Raw genomic sequence first — 17649 nt, 5'->3', positions numbered from 1 at the left:
TCTGCTTTGGCGCTTTGTTAGCTTCTTCCGTTTCGCATCGCATCTCGTTGTCTGACGAACCGGGGGAGAGAGAAAAGAAAAGGTTGTTTGGTTCTTCTCCTCCGGCGAGCACACTGGGCAGGTTTTGGTTACAGCGACATGTATACGAAAGAAGCTTTTATTACTGCTACTGCCAAGTGCCAACCTATGTGCTCCATGGAGAAAGAAGCTTTAGCGGGTGTTTTGGAACAGGTCTTCGAAAAAGTCTCAGGGACTTTTTAGTATTTAGAAGTATTAAATAAATGTTAATTATAAAACTAACTGCAGAACCCTGGGGCTAAACTGCGAGACGAATCTAATGAGGTATCTTAATCTATGATTAGCGAATGGTTACTGTATCATCACTGTAGCAAATTATGAATTAATTAGGCTCGTTAGATTCGTCTCGCGAAAAAGCACTCAGCTGTCAAAAAACATTTATAAACAGATTTTATTTAATACTATAAAATAGTAAGATTTCTTTCGATGTGATAGAGACTTCTCAAAAAAAAATTGAGATCCAGGGCATGGCGTTTTCTCTCCTGTCCGATGAGAACACCCCAAAAGGGGAACTGCTCTCTCCTCTCGTCAGTTGTTCCGGAACTGTTCCATGGATGGTCAGGATCGATCCGTCCAAGCTGGAGTGAAAGGCTGACCCATTAAGTTGCGTATAAAAAACTGAAAATGTAACGACAAAAAATGTTCATTTGAGGGCATGGACTGGCCTAATTTAATTAACGCCCAATGATTGGCCATGACTACTAACCTACCACTACCAGGCTTTCACGGAGAACGTTTAGGTCAGTCCCAATGCAGACTCCACTCATAGAGTCTAAGACTCAAAGACTCTATCACAAGAAACTATACTTTCCAATTCAAAGTGTGTTCCTTTGGTTTATATGGCCCACTTGTCTCTCTCACATTCATTCTTGATTTGCGTGAAAACTTGGAGTCTAAACAAGACTTAGAGTCTTGATTTCTCCCTCTCTCTTCCATAAATATATTGCCACATCAACAAACACAATAAATAGGAGACTTAGACTCCATGATAGAATTTGGGTTGGGAGTGCTCTTATGCATGCTTAGGTCTCCTCCAGCAGCCGGATATATCGCCGGCTAAATAAATTTCTTAATCAACAGAAATTGCTAAATCGGTCTCGCTACCGCTCCGCTCCTCACCTGGCGGTAACGCTCTCTGATGCAGCTCCTCTCACACGCACGCGTCCCCAACCACCTAATACTATTGTGCCCAGCTTCTCTCTTCCACGTTGCTAGCGAAATCGTCAGTCGCTTTGGAGGAGGCCTTAGGAGGTGAAGTCGTCTCCTGTCCTTGCCGATTGATCTCGACGTGTGTCGTGGTGTGGCAAACCACAGCCGGGTGGCGGAATGCACCCGCCTAAGCCCAGAGGGTGAGTATTCGGGGATTAGCTAGGACTAGTTCGATCTCGCTGGAAGAACACGATGAACACAACAGGTTTAGAGTGGTTCGGGCCGCCGGAGCGTAATACCCTACGTCCACTGTGTGTTGTATTGCCTTAGTCTCGTGAGAGTCTTGGCGTCTCTGGTGCTGAGTCCAACGTGAGTCTGTGTGTGTCTATCTGTAGCGAGCGCCTCCCTTTTATATCTCAAGGGGGGCGCGTACATGGCCGTTGGGTCCCCGACAGGTGGGCCCAATCGATGTAGTATAAAACAACGTACTGTTCATACATTATGGCGCTGCAGGTGAAGGAGATCTCATTCTTGGATTTCCTTGCCTGCCCGCGGGAATCCTTCGTCCAGCATACCCATGCGCTGTCTTGTCGAAACGGCGCCAGGCGTAGCTTGCGGCGTCGCCTGCAGCGTAGCTGAACGGGCTGTGTAGCTTGCGGCGTAGGCGGCATGATGGAAAAGTGTCGTGCCGTCGTATCCATTTAATGTGGCAGACGTGCTCTGCGCGGATGCGGCGCAGGCGGCTGTACTGTGTACCTCAGTAATACGCGGTCTATAGTGAGACCTGACAAAGGCTGCCCCGCGTGCCGCGGCGGCAGAGCACGCCTCAACCACCCGCATTAAATGCGGTGGGTGGGCGAGCCTTCCAGCGGAAGACCCGCGCCCGCGCCTGCGGGACACGTGGAGCCTCCGGACCCCCCCCGGTGGTATGCTGGCTCTACGCGCGTGGGAGGTCCAGACAGACGCGGGGAGGTCCCGGACCCCTATGGGGGGTCCGGGCCCTCGGCTGTTGGCTCGGTGCTTTCCCTCCTCAGGGACACGTGGCGTCACCGGACCCGTCCCAGAGCGGGGAGTGGGTCCGGGGCCGTTGGCCCGGTGAGGTAGGAGCCTGACCCGTGGGGCCCGGCTGCTCCGCCCCTTATGGCGTAGTTACGGATGACTACGCGAGTCCTGCCTTGCTGCAGTAGAATTGGGTATCCCTGCTACAGGGTTCCGACAGTGGCCACCGGGCCCACCTCGGGAAAGGTGACGAACCCGCAGTTGGGGCCACTACTGTGATTTGGCCCTGCATAACTTGAAGCCTTTTGCGCTAGACTTATGCTTACTATAGGAGTCTTGCCCGGCTTTGACCGTCCATTGGGTTTTTCGCTGTCTCATCACATCGCAATGGCTTACTGACTCGTGGTCCCCACATACAGTGGTACACCTAGTCACGTGAGCGACGCCCGGCATTGTTGCGGCCGGAGTAAACGGGATATTTACCACCAGCGCAGTCCCCGAAAATCCTGGTTAGGCCAGCGCTTAATGCGCGCACGTCAGCTCAGCTTCCCCCTCGCTTCGCGCGCGGACGACGGTTCAGATTCCGCCTTTTCACACCTTTGTTTGTCACCCGCCCTCCCTGACAGGCGGGCCTGGGCCCCCTTGTCATGGACTGGGTGGTTAACAACAGGCGTGAGCGCCGCTTGGGTTCCAGCGACAGTTCCGGGGCGCGCCGGTTGGGTCAGGCTTCATAAGGGACGAACCGCATACCGCGGTTACTTTTCCGCATTCGCCTTCTTCCTTCCAACCTTTGCGCCCCTTTGCCTTCAAGCCTCCTCTTCCCTTGCTCTTCTGCGTAGATTGCTCAACCCCTCCACAGTGAGATGGCGTCCCTCGCTCGCCCCCGTCGTTTTCAGACCGAGGAGGAGCTGAACACGGTGCGCCGCCTGCGTTGGTGGAGTCCACAGGAGACTGCCTGGGGGATTCGAGCAGGCTCGGTTCCCCTCGGCAATCTGCGCGCCGGGGAATTTGTGATGTTCATCTCGCACATTTCCACTGGCGTGGGGCTGCCGGTCTCTTCGTTCCTGCTGTTGCTGCTGGAAGACTTCGGCCTCCAGCTCCAGCACCACACGCCCCACTCCCTCCTGCTGACGTCCATCTTCGTCCATCTATGCGAGATGTTCATGGGGGTGCGGCCCTGCGTCATCCTCTTTCGCCGCTTCTTCGTTTTGGTGAAGTTCGTGAAGGGGAAGGATGAGGTGGGGCGTACTACTTCCAGACGAGGAGCGACCTGCCGACGCCCTACATTCCCGGCCTCACTGGCGGGAAGTGGTAGGAGTGGCGCAAGGAATGGGTGGTCGCCACCACCGAGGCCAACGAGCGCCACGCCTTGGCGACCGAGGGACCCGCCTCCGACCGCCAGTCCTGGCAGGCAAAGCCGTCCCTGCCGCCGGCATTCGACCCCGTGCTGAGCAAGATCAGGTCGCTGGCGGAGGGCGGCCTCACCTCGCTGCATGTGCTCGGGGATTTCCTGAACCGCTGGATCGCCCCCCTGAAGCAGCGGCCGCGTTCTGCTTGGAGCTTCACCGGCCCCAACGACTGCAACAGGACCCACCGCGGAGAGGGGAGCGATCTGACCCAGGAAGCCCTGATCCTTCCTCAGGGTGTCGTCCCCCTCTGTGAGGACTCACGCCTGAGGACCGCGGTGCTGGCCACCCTGCCGACCCTCGACGACGGTGGGTTGGCAGCGCGCCAGACCGGAGGCGACCCGGACCGTGGGATCTGGATCCCTGGTGCGTCCGGGGAGCAAGCCGTGCCGAGCGCCGCAGGGTCCGGCCCCACCTCCAAGAGCAAGCAGGCCGTGGCTGGTAGCACCGCCACGAGCGGTCCCAGCCAGGCCCGGAGCAGCTCCGGCGCGTCGTCGGGGGAAGCGGGCTGGCGTAGGTTGCACCGGGGCGACAGGACCCCAATTGTGGAGCCCGCCGTGAAGCGTCAGAGGACCGCTGAAGAACGGCCAGGGTAGCTCCCGAGCCCCCGGCTCTCGCGGGACCTCCGGAGTAGCCGCGCCGCCACCACCACCGCCGGGAGATGCCTCCCCCCGGCAGCAACAGCAACAGCTGCAGCCACAGGTTGCGCCTCCGCCGCCGTCTCGGGAGCAGTAGCAGCAGTCGCGAGGTGCGCCTCCACCGCCACCACGGGAGCAGCAGCAGAAGCAGTCTCCGAACCTCCGTGGGCGCTGGAGACCCGGTGCTTCGGGTAAGTCTTCTTCCATTCACTACCCTTATTCTCGGTGCTTCGCTTTTTGCTGAAGGCTTCTTCTCTTTGTTTGCCAGGGCCTCTCGCCCAAGCAGTTCTTCCACCGCCGCTGGCTCGTCAGCTGGGGTCCAGGCGACCGGGGCCTCGGCGGCGACGGCGGGAGCGACGGCGGGTGCGGGGAGCTCGGGTGCGGCGTCTTCCGCTAGCCCGGTGGCGCCCAACGTGGCGGCGGCGGACGCGCCAGTGCGAGGCGCAGCCACCCCCGACGCGGTGGCCCCCGGGGCCCCGGCTACGGCGACAGCCGCGCCGACACCAGGCTTGGCGACGGCGAGTGTGTTAACGCTCCTTAGCACCCCCGATTTGTATACCGCAAGCGCACGGTTCGTGTAGCTTTTCCCTTAGAGTATTCCCCCAAGGTTTATCAATCCACGGTACCAAAGATACAAGAAATAATCTACTAGCATAGAGATTCCTTTGTGTTGAGATGGTGAAAAACAAATCTAATCTACTAAAAACAACAAACACCGAAGGTAGCAAGAGAAAGTTAGAGATAACCAATCTAAATCACCTAGATCATGCATATGTTGTAGTTCCAGCTAGATGTAGTGAAGTAAGATAGATGTGAATCTCAATGAAAAGTATCTTTAAACTCAAAATCTCCAATCCGATCTCTCGATACCCCACCTACTCAGTGGCAACGCCCTGTCACGACGCCCCCCTTTGGACGAAAGTACCCTGAAGCAAGTCGAACCCCCTTTGGTAGTTCCGCCATGAACCTCTAGCCACCATGACTACCAGATCTTGCTAAGCGATCTATCTCGATAATAGATCTAGGATGAAGCAAACCCAAAGAAAAGAACGAAATCGAAAGAGAGAACATGGTCGCTAAACATTCGGAATCACAAATAACTTCACCATGAATGATTGTACATCACAAGATCACAACCGGGGCCCTACCTTGATCTTGATGATCCTAGCTCTAGAACTCCGACGTGGTCTTCCTTGCAAGGTTCCCACGACGGCTAGGGAAGCCCCTAGACAACTAGCGCGACACTCGGCTCTCCGGGAGGTGTCCCTCTATCTTCTCTGCTCCTTGGCATCGTCTCCCAAATTGATCTCTGCGTGAACCTTGGGGAGGGGTCTTTAAATAGCCTCAGGAAACCCTAGGTCAAAGGGGAGGCCAAACCGCCTCGAAAAGGGGCTGGGCCGGCCGGCCCAATGGACCCAGGCTGGCCGGCCTGTCCCATTTCTTCGCCGCCTTTTGTCCTCCTTTCTCCCCAAGTCTCCTGGAGTCTTCTAGAGTTTATGTCTTTCACGATTGCACCCCATTAGACGTCGTTATCTTCGAGATTTCTTCGAGGAAAAGGATAGGATGGAAAATCCTTCCTTAAATTTCTCTTTGCTTTGCTTAGCCCCGAAGTATCCTGACCTTATCTTGTGGGCTTTGTCCTTTGGGCTTCATTGGAGGGTGGATGTGCACGAACGGGCCTGTAATCATCATGGCCTTCGGTCCTTTGTTCGGGCTTTGGCCTTCGTCTTTCTTCGTGTCATCGCGTGATCGTGGGCCTCGTCATTTCATGCTCCAAAATTGGTCAAAAACCTACAAAAATGAAATACCTCCAAAATATATGTGCAAACGCGAAAACGACCAATAATTGGGCCTATGTTAGGATGGTTAGTGATTTTGTTATTAAATTCATGCCATTATCAAAGTTAAACAGGGGATAAAATGGATACTTAAGGAGCGCCAACAGAGCACAGCGGCGACGGGCGCGGCAGCGGCGAGCACCTCGGTTCCTGAGGTCCCGACGCCTGTACCGGACGTCCCCTCCTCCAGTGCCCAACCTGTGGCAGAGGAAGAGCTGGAGGAGATCTCTGGTAGGCGGCTCCTGCAGGGTCCCCCGGAGGAGGAAGCAGCTTCCCTCTCCCAGGTGCTGGTCCGGGTTCGGCAGACAATAGAGGAGGCGACCTCTACTGCCGAGGCGGCCTTCTGGCGGGAGTGGGCGGCCCTGTAGAGCGAGCGCCAGCGCCTCGGCGACTGGGATACCCGCCTGGAGGGGTGCACGAAGGCCGAAGCCTCCCATGCCGCGCGTGTTCGGTCCGAACTCAAGGCCGACCAAGAGTCCTACTGAGCCAATCTTCGGAAGGTGTTCGATCGGGAGTTTGCGGTGGCGAGCCGGGAGAAGGCCCTGGCGCTGCGGGAGGAGGCCATTTCCAAGGAGGAGGCCAGCCTCGCTGCGCTACAGTCCGAGCTCGAGTCCCGCAGCCAGGGGCTCGAGGTCCGCAAGCTGGAGCTCGAGAAGCTTTCCGAGACTCTGCAAGGATGGCGCGAGCAGCTGCAGGAGACCGCCAGCAAGCAGGCTGTTGCCGAGTTGGAGCTTGAGGAGGATAGGAAGTTCCTTGCAAAGCGGGAATCCCACGCCACCAACATGGAGCTCCAGCTTGAGTACCAGCGCGAGGCCCTCAAGTCACTGAAGGAGTCGGCGGCGAAGAAGGCGGTCCAGCTCGAGGAGAGGACCCACCAGGTGGTGGCGGCCAAGGCAGCACTGGACGCCCGGGTGCAGGAGGCGGTCCAGGAGGCAGTCTGGAAGTTGCAGGAGGACCAGCGCTTGGGGGCCCAGCGGATCGTCGATTGGGCGAGCGAAGCGAGCTTAGCGCTGGTGCCACTTGGAATGAGTCCAATCCAAGTGGTGGAGCTGCCAGCTTCGATTGCTGATGCCCTCCTAGTGCTGAACTCCACTTCGGACAGGCTCCGGTGTCTGGAGCCGGTCCTTGCTGGCCAGCTTGAAGCCGAGGGCCGCGAGCTGATCCGGATGGTGGCGGAGCACATTTGGACCTGCCTCCGGAGCCACGACCCAGCCATCTCGCTAGCTCTCGTGGTCGATGGTCCAGTGGCGAAGACGGAGGCCTCTGCTCGAGAAAGCGTGCGGGACGTCGTCGACTTCGTTGCCGCCTACTTCAAGTGGGAGCCCGCAGACTCCTGAGCTGGACATTGTACTTTTGTTTTGTTTTTTGTGTTATGTAACAAACATTGTACTTGTCGAAACTTAATAGAAGAAAATTTGAACTTAGCTGTTTGTAAATTGTTCTGGTTTGCGGTATGCAGCACCCCGGCGCCCTGGCCCCCTGGTAGATAGGTTCAGTTGTTAGGACTTATCTGCCATCCGAGCCGCAGAAGACACTCCGGACCCCCGTATGAGGTTGAGCAAGCGTCCTTGGGCATAGGTGTAGCATAAATTGCAACTCAAACGAGCGACTTATTCCCTGTATAGAAGAAAAAGCTATAGAGAGGAAAATCAAACTCGCTTGTATGGTAGTAATGATACTGCAACTTAGCTGTTTGACGCATGCAGAATCGATCCTTGGTGTCTGGCTCAAAGCGGACGCTCTGGGCCCCCTGGGAGACAGGCTCAATCGTTTTGAGTCTGTCTACCACAGAGACTGGACCACGATCTGCATGAAGCCTGAAAGCGGATGCCGGGACCCCCTGGTAGGTAGGCTCAATGGTTTGAGGCTGGCTAGCACCAGTGAAGGCTTAACCTGCGTACCACAAAAAGTCACAGCTTAGTAGCAGGCCCGCGGGACCTATTCTGGACCGGCCCCCAGACTAGTACGAGGTCCGGAGCTCCGGATGCGCAGGTCTAGGCAGTTCAATGCTTGTTACAGAGTGGTGGAGTGTGTAGGCTTATGGTGCGGAACCAGGCTAAGGCGCTACACAGGGCTCCGGACCACTCCAGGAAACAATCACGACTTTACCGGACCTGGCTCCGTCGTTCCAGACCCCTCCTAGCAGTGGGTGAGGTCATTCTGTCATACTCGATCCTTTGAGATATGGAGCTGAACCTGCCATGTAGGACTTAGAAAGCCAACCTTTGAGCTAGAACGAGGTTCGAGCCCTTAATTACCCAGCTCCGGGTACTAGAGCACTCGCTACAGGGTGGTGGAGTGTGTAGGCTTTGGGTACGGAACCGGCTAAGCGGCTACACAGGACTCCAGACCACCATAGGAAACAAGCACCCCCTCTCCAGAGCAGGTCCCTAGGGGTCCGGACCCCTCTCCCAGCAGCAAGAGGGTCCGGATCTGTACGGTAGTCCAGCAACTCAATACAGATCTTAGCTGTAGCGACCAGAGTGGAAGTCCGCGCAGGGGTTAGAAAAGTAAAATCTCGAGAATCGAAATGCGAAATAAAATTTGACACAAAGATAGAACTGGGAGAAAATCTTTCCTTTGCAACTTGGTATACATGGCTTGCGCGATGAATGCCAGAGGTCGGGTTTATGAGGGCGGGCCTCTACCGCTCTGGGCCGCGCGTTAATGCTAGCCAACGGTGCGATGGATGCCAGAGGCCGGGTTTACGAGGACGGACCTCCACCGCTCTGGGCCGCACGCTAATTCTATCTTATTACAAAGGAAAAATTCATTTCCCTGCTCTACCTAAGTGTAAAACTTACGCAGATGCTCTATATTCCATGGGTTGGGCAGCGGCACCCCATCTTCTGTGGCAAGGCGAACGCATCCGAGCCGGCATACTTCTGTAACCTTGAAGGGCCCTTCCCAGCTGGGGGAGTGTTGGTGGAGCCCTGCTCGGTTCAGGATCCGCCTCAGGACGAGGTCGCCAGCCCGGAGCTCCATACTGTGCACGAACCGTTGATGATAGCGCCTAACCGCCTGGTTGTAGCGTGCATTTCGGATTGCTGCTCGCCACCTTCGTTCATCAACGAAGTCCACATCGTCACGCCGCAGCTGCTCCTGCATGGATTCGTCAAAAGCCTGAACCCGTGGTGAGCCCAGGTGAATTTTCGGGGGAAGACATGCTTCAGCCCCGTAGACCAGGAAGAATGGAGTCTCCCCGGTGGCTCGGCTGGGTGTGGTCCGGTTGCCCCATAGTACGCAGCTTGCGGACTTCTTCACAGATGAAGTTCTGCCGCTGAAAGCATCTAGGCCCCTAATTCGAGTTTTGGTAATTAATGACAACGGTTTGTGGATTAATAATTTCATTTGAGATAATGAGTATAGGTTGATCCACGGATGAAAGAGATTTGGTTGTGAACGTATGGAGTTTTGGAAATGATGAGCAAAGCTCGGGCTCAAGGCAAAGGTATAAAATAGGCCATTTGCATTTTACCGGTCACAAGGCGTTTAGTGGATGAAAAGTGATTGGATTTGTTGGATAGATAACCGTACTATCAAGAGGGGTTGTGTACTCATGCTTGACGGGTCTTTAGTGTCATTTTGCTCAAAATGTCTAGTTGCATGCATGAGGGCTAACGGCGTTTTGAAAAGATTTGAAAAAGACTAAGTTTGAGAGCTGACTGAGTAATGGCGGACAGTCCGCACCAGAGGGGCGGACAGTCCGCGCCCGTTCCAGAGAGCTTGCAGAGGCTCTGGTGGGCTGGCGGACAGTCCAGCCCAGGTGGACGGACGGTCCGCCACTGTGTTTCAATTTTGTACCAGAAAATGTGTCTCTCTGGTGTGGGCTTCAAAGTTGAACGGCGGACAATCCGCCCATGGGGCGCGGACGGTCCGCCGGCTAATCTCAGGTTTGTACCAGAGAGGATGTTTCTCTGGTTTGGGCTGAAAAGTTAACTGCGGACGGTCCGCTGCTGAGGCGCGGACGGTCCGCAGGCTAATCTCAAAGTTGTTCCAGAGACGATGTTAGTCTCTGGTGGTGTGGAACTCTTAACTGCGGACGGTCCACCACTGGGGCGCGGACGGTCCGCCAGGGCTTAACGGCTAGTTCTGACATGCATTAAATGCACTCTGACTCACTGGTTTATAACGGCGGACAGTCCGGTTTTTGAACTGCGGACGGTCCGCGATTTCGCTGAAAAGAGTGTAACGGCTAGTTTTTGGAGGGATGTCTATATATACCCATTGCCCGGCCTTTGGAGGGTTCTCTTGGCCATTTGGACAGCATTCTTGACACATTAGAGCTAAGGCATCCCTCTCTCTCACACACTTGCTTAGAGATTGCATTCTTGAGGGTGTGAGAGCTTCCTAGTACATTGCATCAAGGTTTTGAGCTTTGTGGCATTAGGGAAACTTCAAGCAAGCGTCATCAACTTGTTACTCTTGGGAGTTGCCGCTCCCTAGACGGCTTGGAGAAGTGGATTTCGTGGAGCTCCTCCAAGGAGATTGTTGAGGAGCCCCGATTTCGGTTGTGAGAGGTTTTGTGCTCACCTCACCGGAGTGATGAAGAGCAACTCTAGTGGAATCGAGGTGTGGAGCGATTCCTTGATTCAAGCCGGCTCAAGATCAAGAGGTTCTTGATAGAGGAGCGGTTGATTCTTGGAATCCACCTCAACGTGGATTAGGGGTGACCGGCAAGTCATCGACACCACGGGATATATTCTTGTGTCAAGCTTGGTTACTTCTCTTGCTCACTTTTATTCTTGTCTTTACTTTCGGCAATTTACTTTACTAGAGCTTGATTTGTGTCTTGTCACCCTAGGTTGCAAACCCATCTAGAGATAGTAATAGCATGACATAGGGCTTTCCTTTGTTACTAATTAAATTTCTCTAGTGTTATTGGTTTTAGATTTTAAACCGCCTATTCACCCCCCCCTCTAGTCGGTGTTCTTGATCCTACAGCCGCTCCACGGACTGCTTCCGAGGCTTCTGGCGTACCGGCGTGGCTTCTGGCGTACCGGCGTACCTCAGATGGTGCTCGATCACTTCCCTGGGGATCCTGGGCATCTGTGACGGTTCCCAGGCGAACACGTCCACATTTGCCCGGAGGAAAGTGACGAGCGCGTCTTCCTATTTCTCCTCCAGGTTTCCCGTGATGCGGGTGGTCCTGGAGGAGTCCGCTCCGATCTGCACCGTCTTCACGGGAACATCGTCCGGATCAGACGGCTGAACCTTAGGTGCCTTTGCAGGCGCCCTGGGTCGTGAGGTGGATGGGTCCTCCTCGGAACGTGCAGCCTCTGCCGCCAGAGCATGCAGTCTTTCAACTGCAGCGACGGCCGCGGTGCGGTCACCCCGCACGGTGAGGACACCGGCAGGGGAAGGCATCTTAAGGACCAAATACCCGTAATGGGCAATGGGCAATGGGCATTGAACAGGAGGTTCACCTCCGCAACATCGAACTGGACGCTCTCTGTGCGGAAGTTCTCCTCGGTCCCGAACGTGACCGACAAGGTGATGCTCCCCAGAGGGAACACCGGATGTGGGCCCACTCCTGAGAATGGGCGAGAGGGAGTCAGCTTGGACTCTGGGATCTGCAGCTTCTTGAACGCTGCATAGCTGATGACGTTGAGGCCAGCCCCACCGTCAATCAGCACGTGATAGAGCCTGACGTTGGATATGACAGGGGCGGTGACTAGATGTAGTACACCGGCCCCGGCCATGTTTTCCGGGCAGTAACGTACACCTGCAGGAATTCCGACGGGTTAGTGGTACCGTCGTACTTCTCCGGCAGGTGCGGGCGGAACTTGGACGGCCATGCCACCGCGCGGAGGTGATCCGCCAGCGTGGCGCAGCCCACCCCAGCCACCGGGGCGCCCACTTGTATCCGGACGTTCGCCGGAGGCTTGGGTGCCGCTACTTCCAAGTCGGCATTGAGGTTGCGGCCCTCAATGTTGAGGCGGCGCTCTCGCACCATCTCCACGGAGATGTGGGCGTCCTCACCCGCACGCCTGCGGTTGAGCTCCGCCCGCAGGTCTTCTGTTCGTGCACCCCTCACTGTGGGGGAGCGCACGGATGCCGACGCTCCACCCTGGCGCCGGTGGTATGGTACCACCGCGTTGCCAGGCGGAGGTCGTTGCCCAGTCCTTGCAGAACTGGGGGAGGCCGGAGCCAGATGGAGGAAACAGTCAACGTCGTCCCGCCCCTGCCTCAGGGCGTCTAGCGGGGCTGCAGCAGCCGGAGGGTTGCGAAGCAACTCCCTAGCTGCCGCCAGCGCTCCGCCGCTCGCTGCTTGTGAGGGGGCCCTTGACGGGCGCCCTGACTCTTGCCGACGAGCAGCGTGCGCCGTCGCCGACGGTGGCTGCTCCACGGGCACGGTCGCCCCTGGCGTAGGAAGGCGAGAGGCGTGTGGCGCGGATGACGCCACACCCTCCGTCATCTCCACGTCGTCCACCCGAACCATGGAGACGAGCAAAGATGAACTAAAACCAGCTAAATCCCCTACTTGGCCCGCCAAATATCGTGGTGTGGCAAACCACAGCCGAGTGGTGGAATGCACCCGCCTAAGCCCAGAGGGTGAGTACTCGGGTGTTAGCTAGGACTAGTTCGATCTCGCTGGAAGAACACGATGAACACAGCAGGTTTAGAGTGGTTCGGGCCGCCGGAGCGTAATACCCTACGTCCACTATGTGTTGTATTGCCTTAGTCTCGAGAGAGTCATGGCGTCTCTGGTGCTGAGTCCAGCGTGAGTCTGTGTGTGTCTATCTGTAGCAAGTGTCTCCCTTTTATATCTCAAGGGGGCGCGTACATGGCCGTTGGGTCCCCGACAGGTGGGCCCAATCAATGTAGTATAAAACAACATACTGTTCATACATTATGGTGCTGCAGGTGAAGGAGATCTCATTCCTGGATTTCCTTGCCTGCCCGCGGGAATCCTCCGTCCAACATACCCATGCGCTGTCTTGTCGAAACGGCGCCAGGCGTAGCTTGCGGCGTCGCCTGCAGCGTAGCTGAACGGGCTGTGTAGCTTGCGGCGTAGGCGGCATGATGGAAAAGTGCCGTGTCGTCGTATCCATTTAATGCGGCAGACGTGCTCAGCGCGGATGCGGTGCAGGTGGTCGCAATGTGTACCTCGGTAATACGCGGTCTGCAGTGAGTCCTGACAAAGGCTGCCCCGCTTGCCGCGGCGGCAGAGCACGCCTCAACCACCCGCATTAAATGCGGTGGGTGGGCGAGCCTTCCAGCGGAAGACCCGCGCCCGCGCCTGCGGGACACGTGGAGCCTCCGGACACCCCTCCCGGCAGTTTGCTGGCTCTACGCATGTGGGAGGTCCGGACAGATGCGGGGAGGTCCCGGACCCCTATGTGGGGTCCGAGTCCTCGGCTGTTGGCTCGGAGCTTCCCCTCCTCAGGGACACGTGGCGTCACCGGACCTGTCCCAGAGCGGGGAGCGGGTCCGGGGCCGTTGGCCCGGTGAGGTAGGAGCCTGACCCGTGGGGCCCGACTGCTCCGCCCCTTATGGCGTAGTTACGGATGACTACGCGAGTCCTGCCTTACTGCAGTAGAAGTGGGTACCACTGCTACAGGTACCGACACCGTGCTTCCCAAACTGTCATTCACATGCTAAGCACGACTGTTTGGTTGGGCCAGTTCTCCCAGAAACGATGGCAACATGCTTCGACATTTCAATTCGCTATCCAGCCAGCTATATTCCTGAAGAATTTCAACAAAAAAAACTAGCTATTTCATTTGTTTTCTAAATCCAATTCTGGTCGCCGAGAGGAGCTCACAAATGGGCGTCGAGCAGGAATCATGGATGTCCCTTTTGTACACACCACACTCCAAAGAGCCCTCGCTTTCAATTCCCATCACTCGCATTACTGCGTTGCTAGCCTTAACCTGCCCCAGTAGCTTACCATCACCTCATGAACAGAGAAATCCTTCCGCCTCACTCGTTTCATCCACCTTTGCGCCGAGAAAAATCTGAACCCACCAGCTACTGAACCTGAACCCTTGCGTTGCGTCACATTTTGACTTGAGGGATGAGGCTTCACGGTGTCCTCCTTCCTTTTCTCCTACTACCTGACGAAGGACTGTCATCAACAGCTGAAACCATCCTTCTAATCTGTCGCTTGATCTTTCTTTCTTTCAATTCCTCCCTCTCCTCTGCTTGGCCTCGCGACAAATCGACAGCAGCCTCATGTACAATCTTTGATTGCGGATTTCTACGAAAGTGAAGTGCGGTACAAGTTCTTGGATAGTAGAAGTTTGAAGCATTTTTTCCCCCTGAGCTGCTGCCTTTCTCCTTGCTCCTATGTGGTTCTTGGTCATCACACGTTGTTCTATCCAAAATCCCCTGTCCTTGTCCCCCTCGAATAACAAAAGCGAGACAGCCGGCCACTAGAAGAACAATACCCGTTGCCCACTCCCTCCAATCTCTCCATCACCCAATTTCGCGTCGGCTTCTTCCTCCTACGCCGCAAGAGAGAAAGCCGAACGTCTCTTGAATTCATACCTGCTCGCACGCGCGTGCACGTGCACAGCTGGCAGCGACAGCTACAGCGCCGTCTTCCATGGCGGCGAGCTACCGGCAGGCCCTGACCCTTGCGGCCGCTCTGGTGGCGGCGGCGGTCGCCGGGCTGCCGGCGGCGGGAGCGCTCGGGGTGAACTGGGGCACGATAGCGACGCACCGGCTGCCGTCGGGCATCGTGGTGCGGATGCTGGAGGACAACGGCATCAGGAAGGTGAAGCTGTTCGACGCCGACCCCGGGCCGATGGACGCGCTCGCCGGCAGCGGCATCGAGGTGATGGTGGGCATCCCCAACAACATGCTGGACATGATGACGGACTACGGCACGGCCAGGGACTGGGTGAACCAGAACGTCAGCCGCTACAACTTCGACGGCGGCGTGAACATCAAGTGAGTCCCGGTGCTCCGAGCCTCCATGTCTCTGTATTAGCTTTGACATGATCCTGCTCTCTGGTTCTTTACTTTAATGGCCAATTGGTCTTATTGGTGCAATCCTTTTCAACTGTGCAGTTGGTGCTTCAGTGTCGTGCTATGATTGTAGGCTGTGTCTACTGCGTTTTTTCTAAATAATTTAATGTTTTTACGTCAAAAATTATATTTTCCCTCAAATAACAAAGTTCATATTTTTTAAATATTGGTCGCAGCAAAATTTTATCAGCAAAATTTTATCCGAAACTGTAGGCATACACTTTAACGAACTGAATTCCATAAGCATAACAATAGAAAAAAAACTGGCCCATAATCACTGGTTTGGATGGAGATAGATGCAGATATTTTTTAATGAACATAATGAGACTTTCTGAGTTTCAATATGACATGCTAGACATTCTTGGGTCCAGTTAACACTGCATGGGAGGGTACTTTTTATGCTGGTTTTAGGATGTCAATCCAGTACTGTTCACAACTTCTTCAGCAGCATATTTGCCCATTTTTACTCCAAATTTCAAGCATGTAATGCAAAAAATGCTTAGAAGCCCTTATTCTTGGGTTATAGTATGATGAAATATGAGGTTGTCGCTTAAAAGTACTCACCGTGTGGTGACGTGGTTATTCTGTCAGCTGATTCGGAGCAAGTCTTTATGATCAGTAAAGTGTCAAACTTGACATCAACAAGTTGCAACATAAAGCTATGGATATCCGTTGCATTTGTGCTATCAGCTATCCACTTGCTGTCTGAAGAATCTAACCTTGGGTGTTATCTGCTAGGCCTTGTGGGGGCTGAGATGTCTGAAGATAAGTTACATGCACTCCTGAACGCACAAGAATAATCCCCCTAAGCATGTTCTTGGGGATTAGTTCTCTTAAAGTAGGACAATTATCTAATTACAGTGGTCACTGGGCGCCTACTGGACATGCAATAGTCTATAGGACACGAGATCACTTTAAAGTCTTCTGATAACTGCTTTAGTTTAGCGCGTAAAGTTCATCGCTTCGAAGATCTTCAGAAAAAGAGCTTTTACAACACTTCAGGGCACTATAGCTTGTCTGAAAATAACCTGATGGCGGATTACGTAGATTAATTTGATTTCAGTTCTACCATACAAGCATTCTCACTGTCAATTTTGTTTACGTGCAGATACGTAGCCGTTGGGAATGAGCCTTTCCTGTCGTCTTTCAACGGCACGTTCCTGAACGTGACGCTGCCCGCCCTGCAGAACATCCAGCGCGCGCTCAACGACGCCGGCCTCGGCGAAACCATCAAGGCCACCGTGCCGCTGAACGCCGACGTGTACAACTCCCCGGCGAGCAACCCCGTCCCGTCTGCCGGCCGCTTCCGCGCCGACATCGCCGACCTCATGACGGAGATCGTGCAGTTCCTCAACCAGAGCGGCGCGCCCTTCACCGTCAACACCTACCCGTTCCTGAGCCTGTACGGCAACGACGGCTTCCCGCTGGACTACGCCTTCTTCGACGGCACGAGCAGCCCCGTGGTGGACGCCGGCAGCGGCATCCAGTACACGAACGTGTTCGACGCCAACTTCGACACGCTCGTGTCGGCGCTCGGCGCGGCGGGCGTCGGCGGCCTCCCCGTCGTGGTCGGCGAGGTCGGGTGGCCGACCGACGGCGACAAGCACGCCACCGCGGCGTACGCGCAGAAGTTCTACGCGGGGCTGCTGCGGAAGCTGGCGGCCAGGGCCGGCACGCCGCTGCGCCCCAACCAGTACATCGAGGTGTACCTGTTCGGCCTCATCGACGAGGACGCCAAGAGCGTGGCGCCGGGCAACTTCGAGCGGCACTGGGGCATCGTGCGCTACGACGGCCAGCCCAAGTACCCGATGGACCTGTCCGGCGGGCAGGGCGGGAACGCGGCGGCGCTGGTGGCGGCGCGCGGGGTGCAGTACCTGCCCCGGCAGTGGTGCTTGGTGAACCCGAACGCGCCGACGGCGGACATGGGCAGGCTCGGCGATAGCGTCAACTACGCGTGCAGCTTCGCCGACTGCACCGCGCTCGGGTACGGCTCGTCGTGCGACGGCTTGGACGCCGCCGGCAACGCGTCGTACGCGTTCAACATGTACTTCCAGACGCAGAACCAGGTGGAGGGCAGCTGCGACTTCCAGGGGCTCGCGGCGCCGACGGCGCAGAACCCGTCCACGGACACCTGCAACTTCACCATACAGATCGCGGCGTCGGCGGCCGCGGGGAGGCGGTGGCGGCGCGCCCCGGCGGCGACGGCGCTGCTGCTCTTGGTTCTCCGCGCTGTCCTGCTGGCTGCTCTGTGACTGGTGTGTGGTGCTGAGATGACGGTTAGAGGCACCTCGCCTGTAAAGATTTTTGTTCGGTTCTGTAGATAATCTCGTGTTATCAGATCATTCTGAGGCCCATAATGTAATCCCTTTCGATATAATGGACTTGTATCCGTAAGAAAGATTGGGAGAACGGCACATTTTACACGTCTCCTGACAGGCCTGTACAGTGACAGCGCCATACATTCTCAATTGTTCATGAACAATGGATATGCCAAGCTGTGATTTGAGCTTTCTAGACAAACATAATTAGTATATTTGAGCTTTCTAGACAAAGCTCCAACACGAA

At 55.7% G+C, this 17649-nt stretch overlaps 1 protein-coding gene across 1 annotated transcript; it reads left to right on the top strand.

The window, feature by feature from the left end:
- Positions 1-13933: 13933 nt before the first annotated feature.
- On the top strand, positions 13934-17590 carry LOC120650195 (glucan endo-1,3-beta-glucosidase 8-like). The gene is made up of 2 exons (XM_039927223.1): positions 13934-15006; positions 16193-17590. The coding sequence occupies exons 1-2, from the start codon at positions 14660-14662 to the stop codon at positions 17334-17336; spliced, it is 1491 nt and encodes a 496-aa protein (XP_039783157.1). The 5' UTR covers positions 13934-14659; the 3' UTR covers positions 17337-17590.
- The last annotated feature ends 59 nt before the right edge of the window (positions 17591-17649 follow it).

Source organism: Panicum virgatum, chromosome 9K (genome assembly GCF_016808335.1).
Source record: "Panicum virgatum strain AP13 chromosome 9K, P.virgatum_v5, whole genome shotgun sequence".
Classification (NCBI taxonomy): Eukaryota; Viridiplantae; Streptophyta; class Magnoliopsida; order Poales; family Poaceae; genus Panicum; species Panicum virgatum.
The sequence above is the reverse complement of the archived record's forward strand: the minus strand, read 5'-3'. Positions and strand labels throughout refer to the sequence as shown.

Excerpts from the sequence above, each read along its gene's own strand:
- LOC120650195 (XM_039927223.1), top strand. The coding sequence starts at position 14,660 with ATGGCGGCGAGCTACCGGCAGGCCCTGACCCTTGCGGCCGCTCTGGTG. Across the intron at positions 15,007-16,192 it reads GACGGCGGCGTGAACATCAA|ATACGTAGCCGTTGGGAATG; the intron begins GTGAGTCCCGGT and ends GTTTACGTGCAG.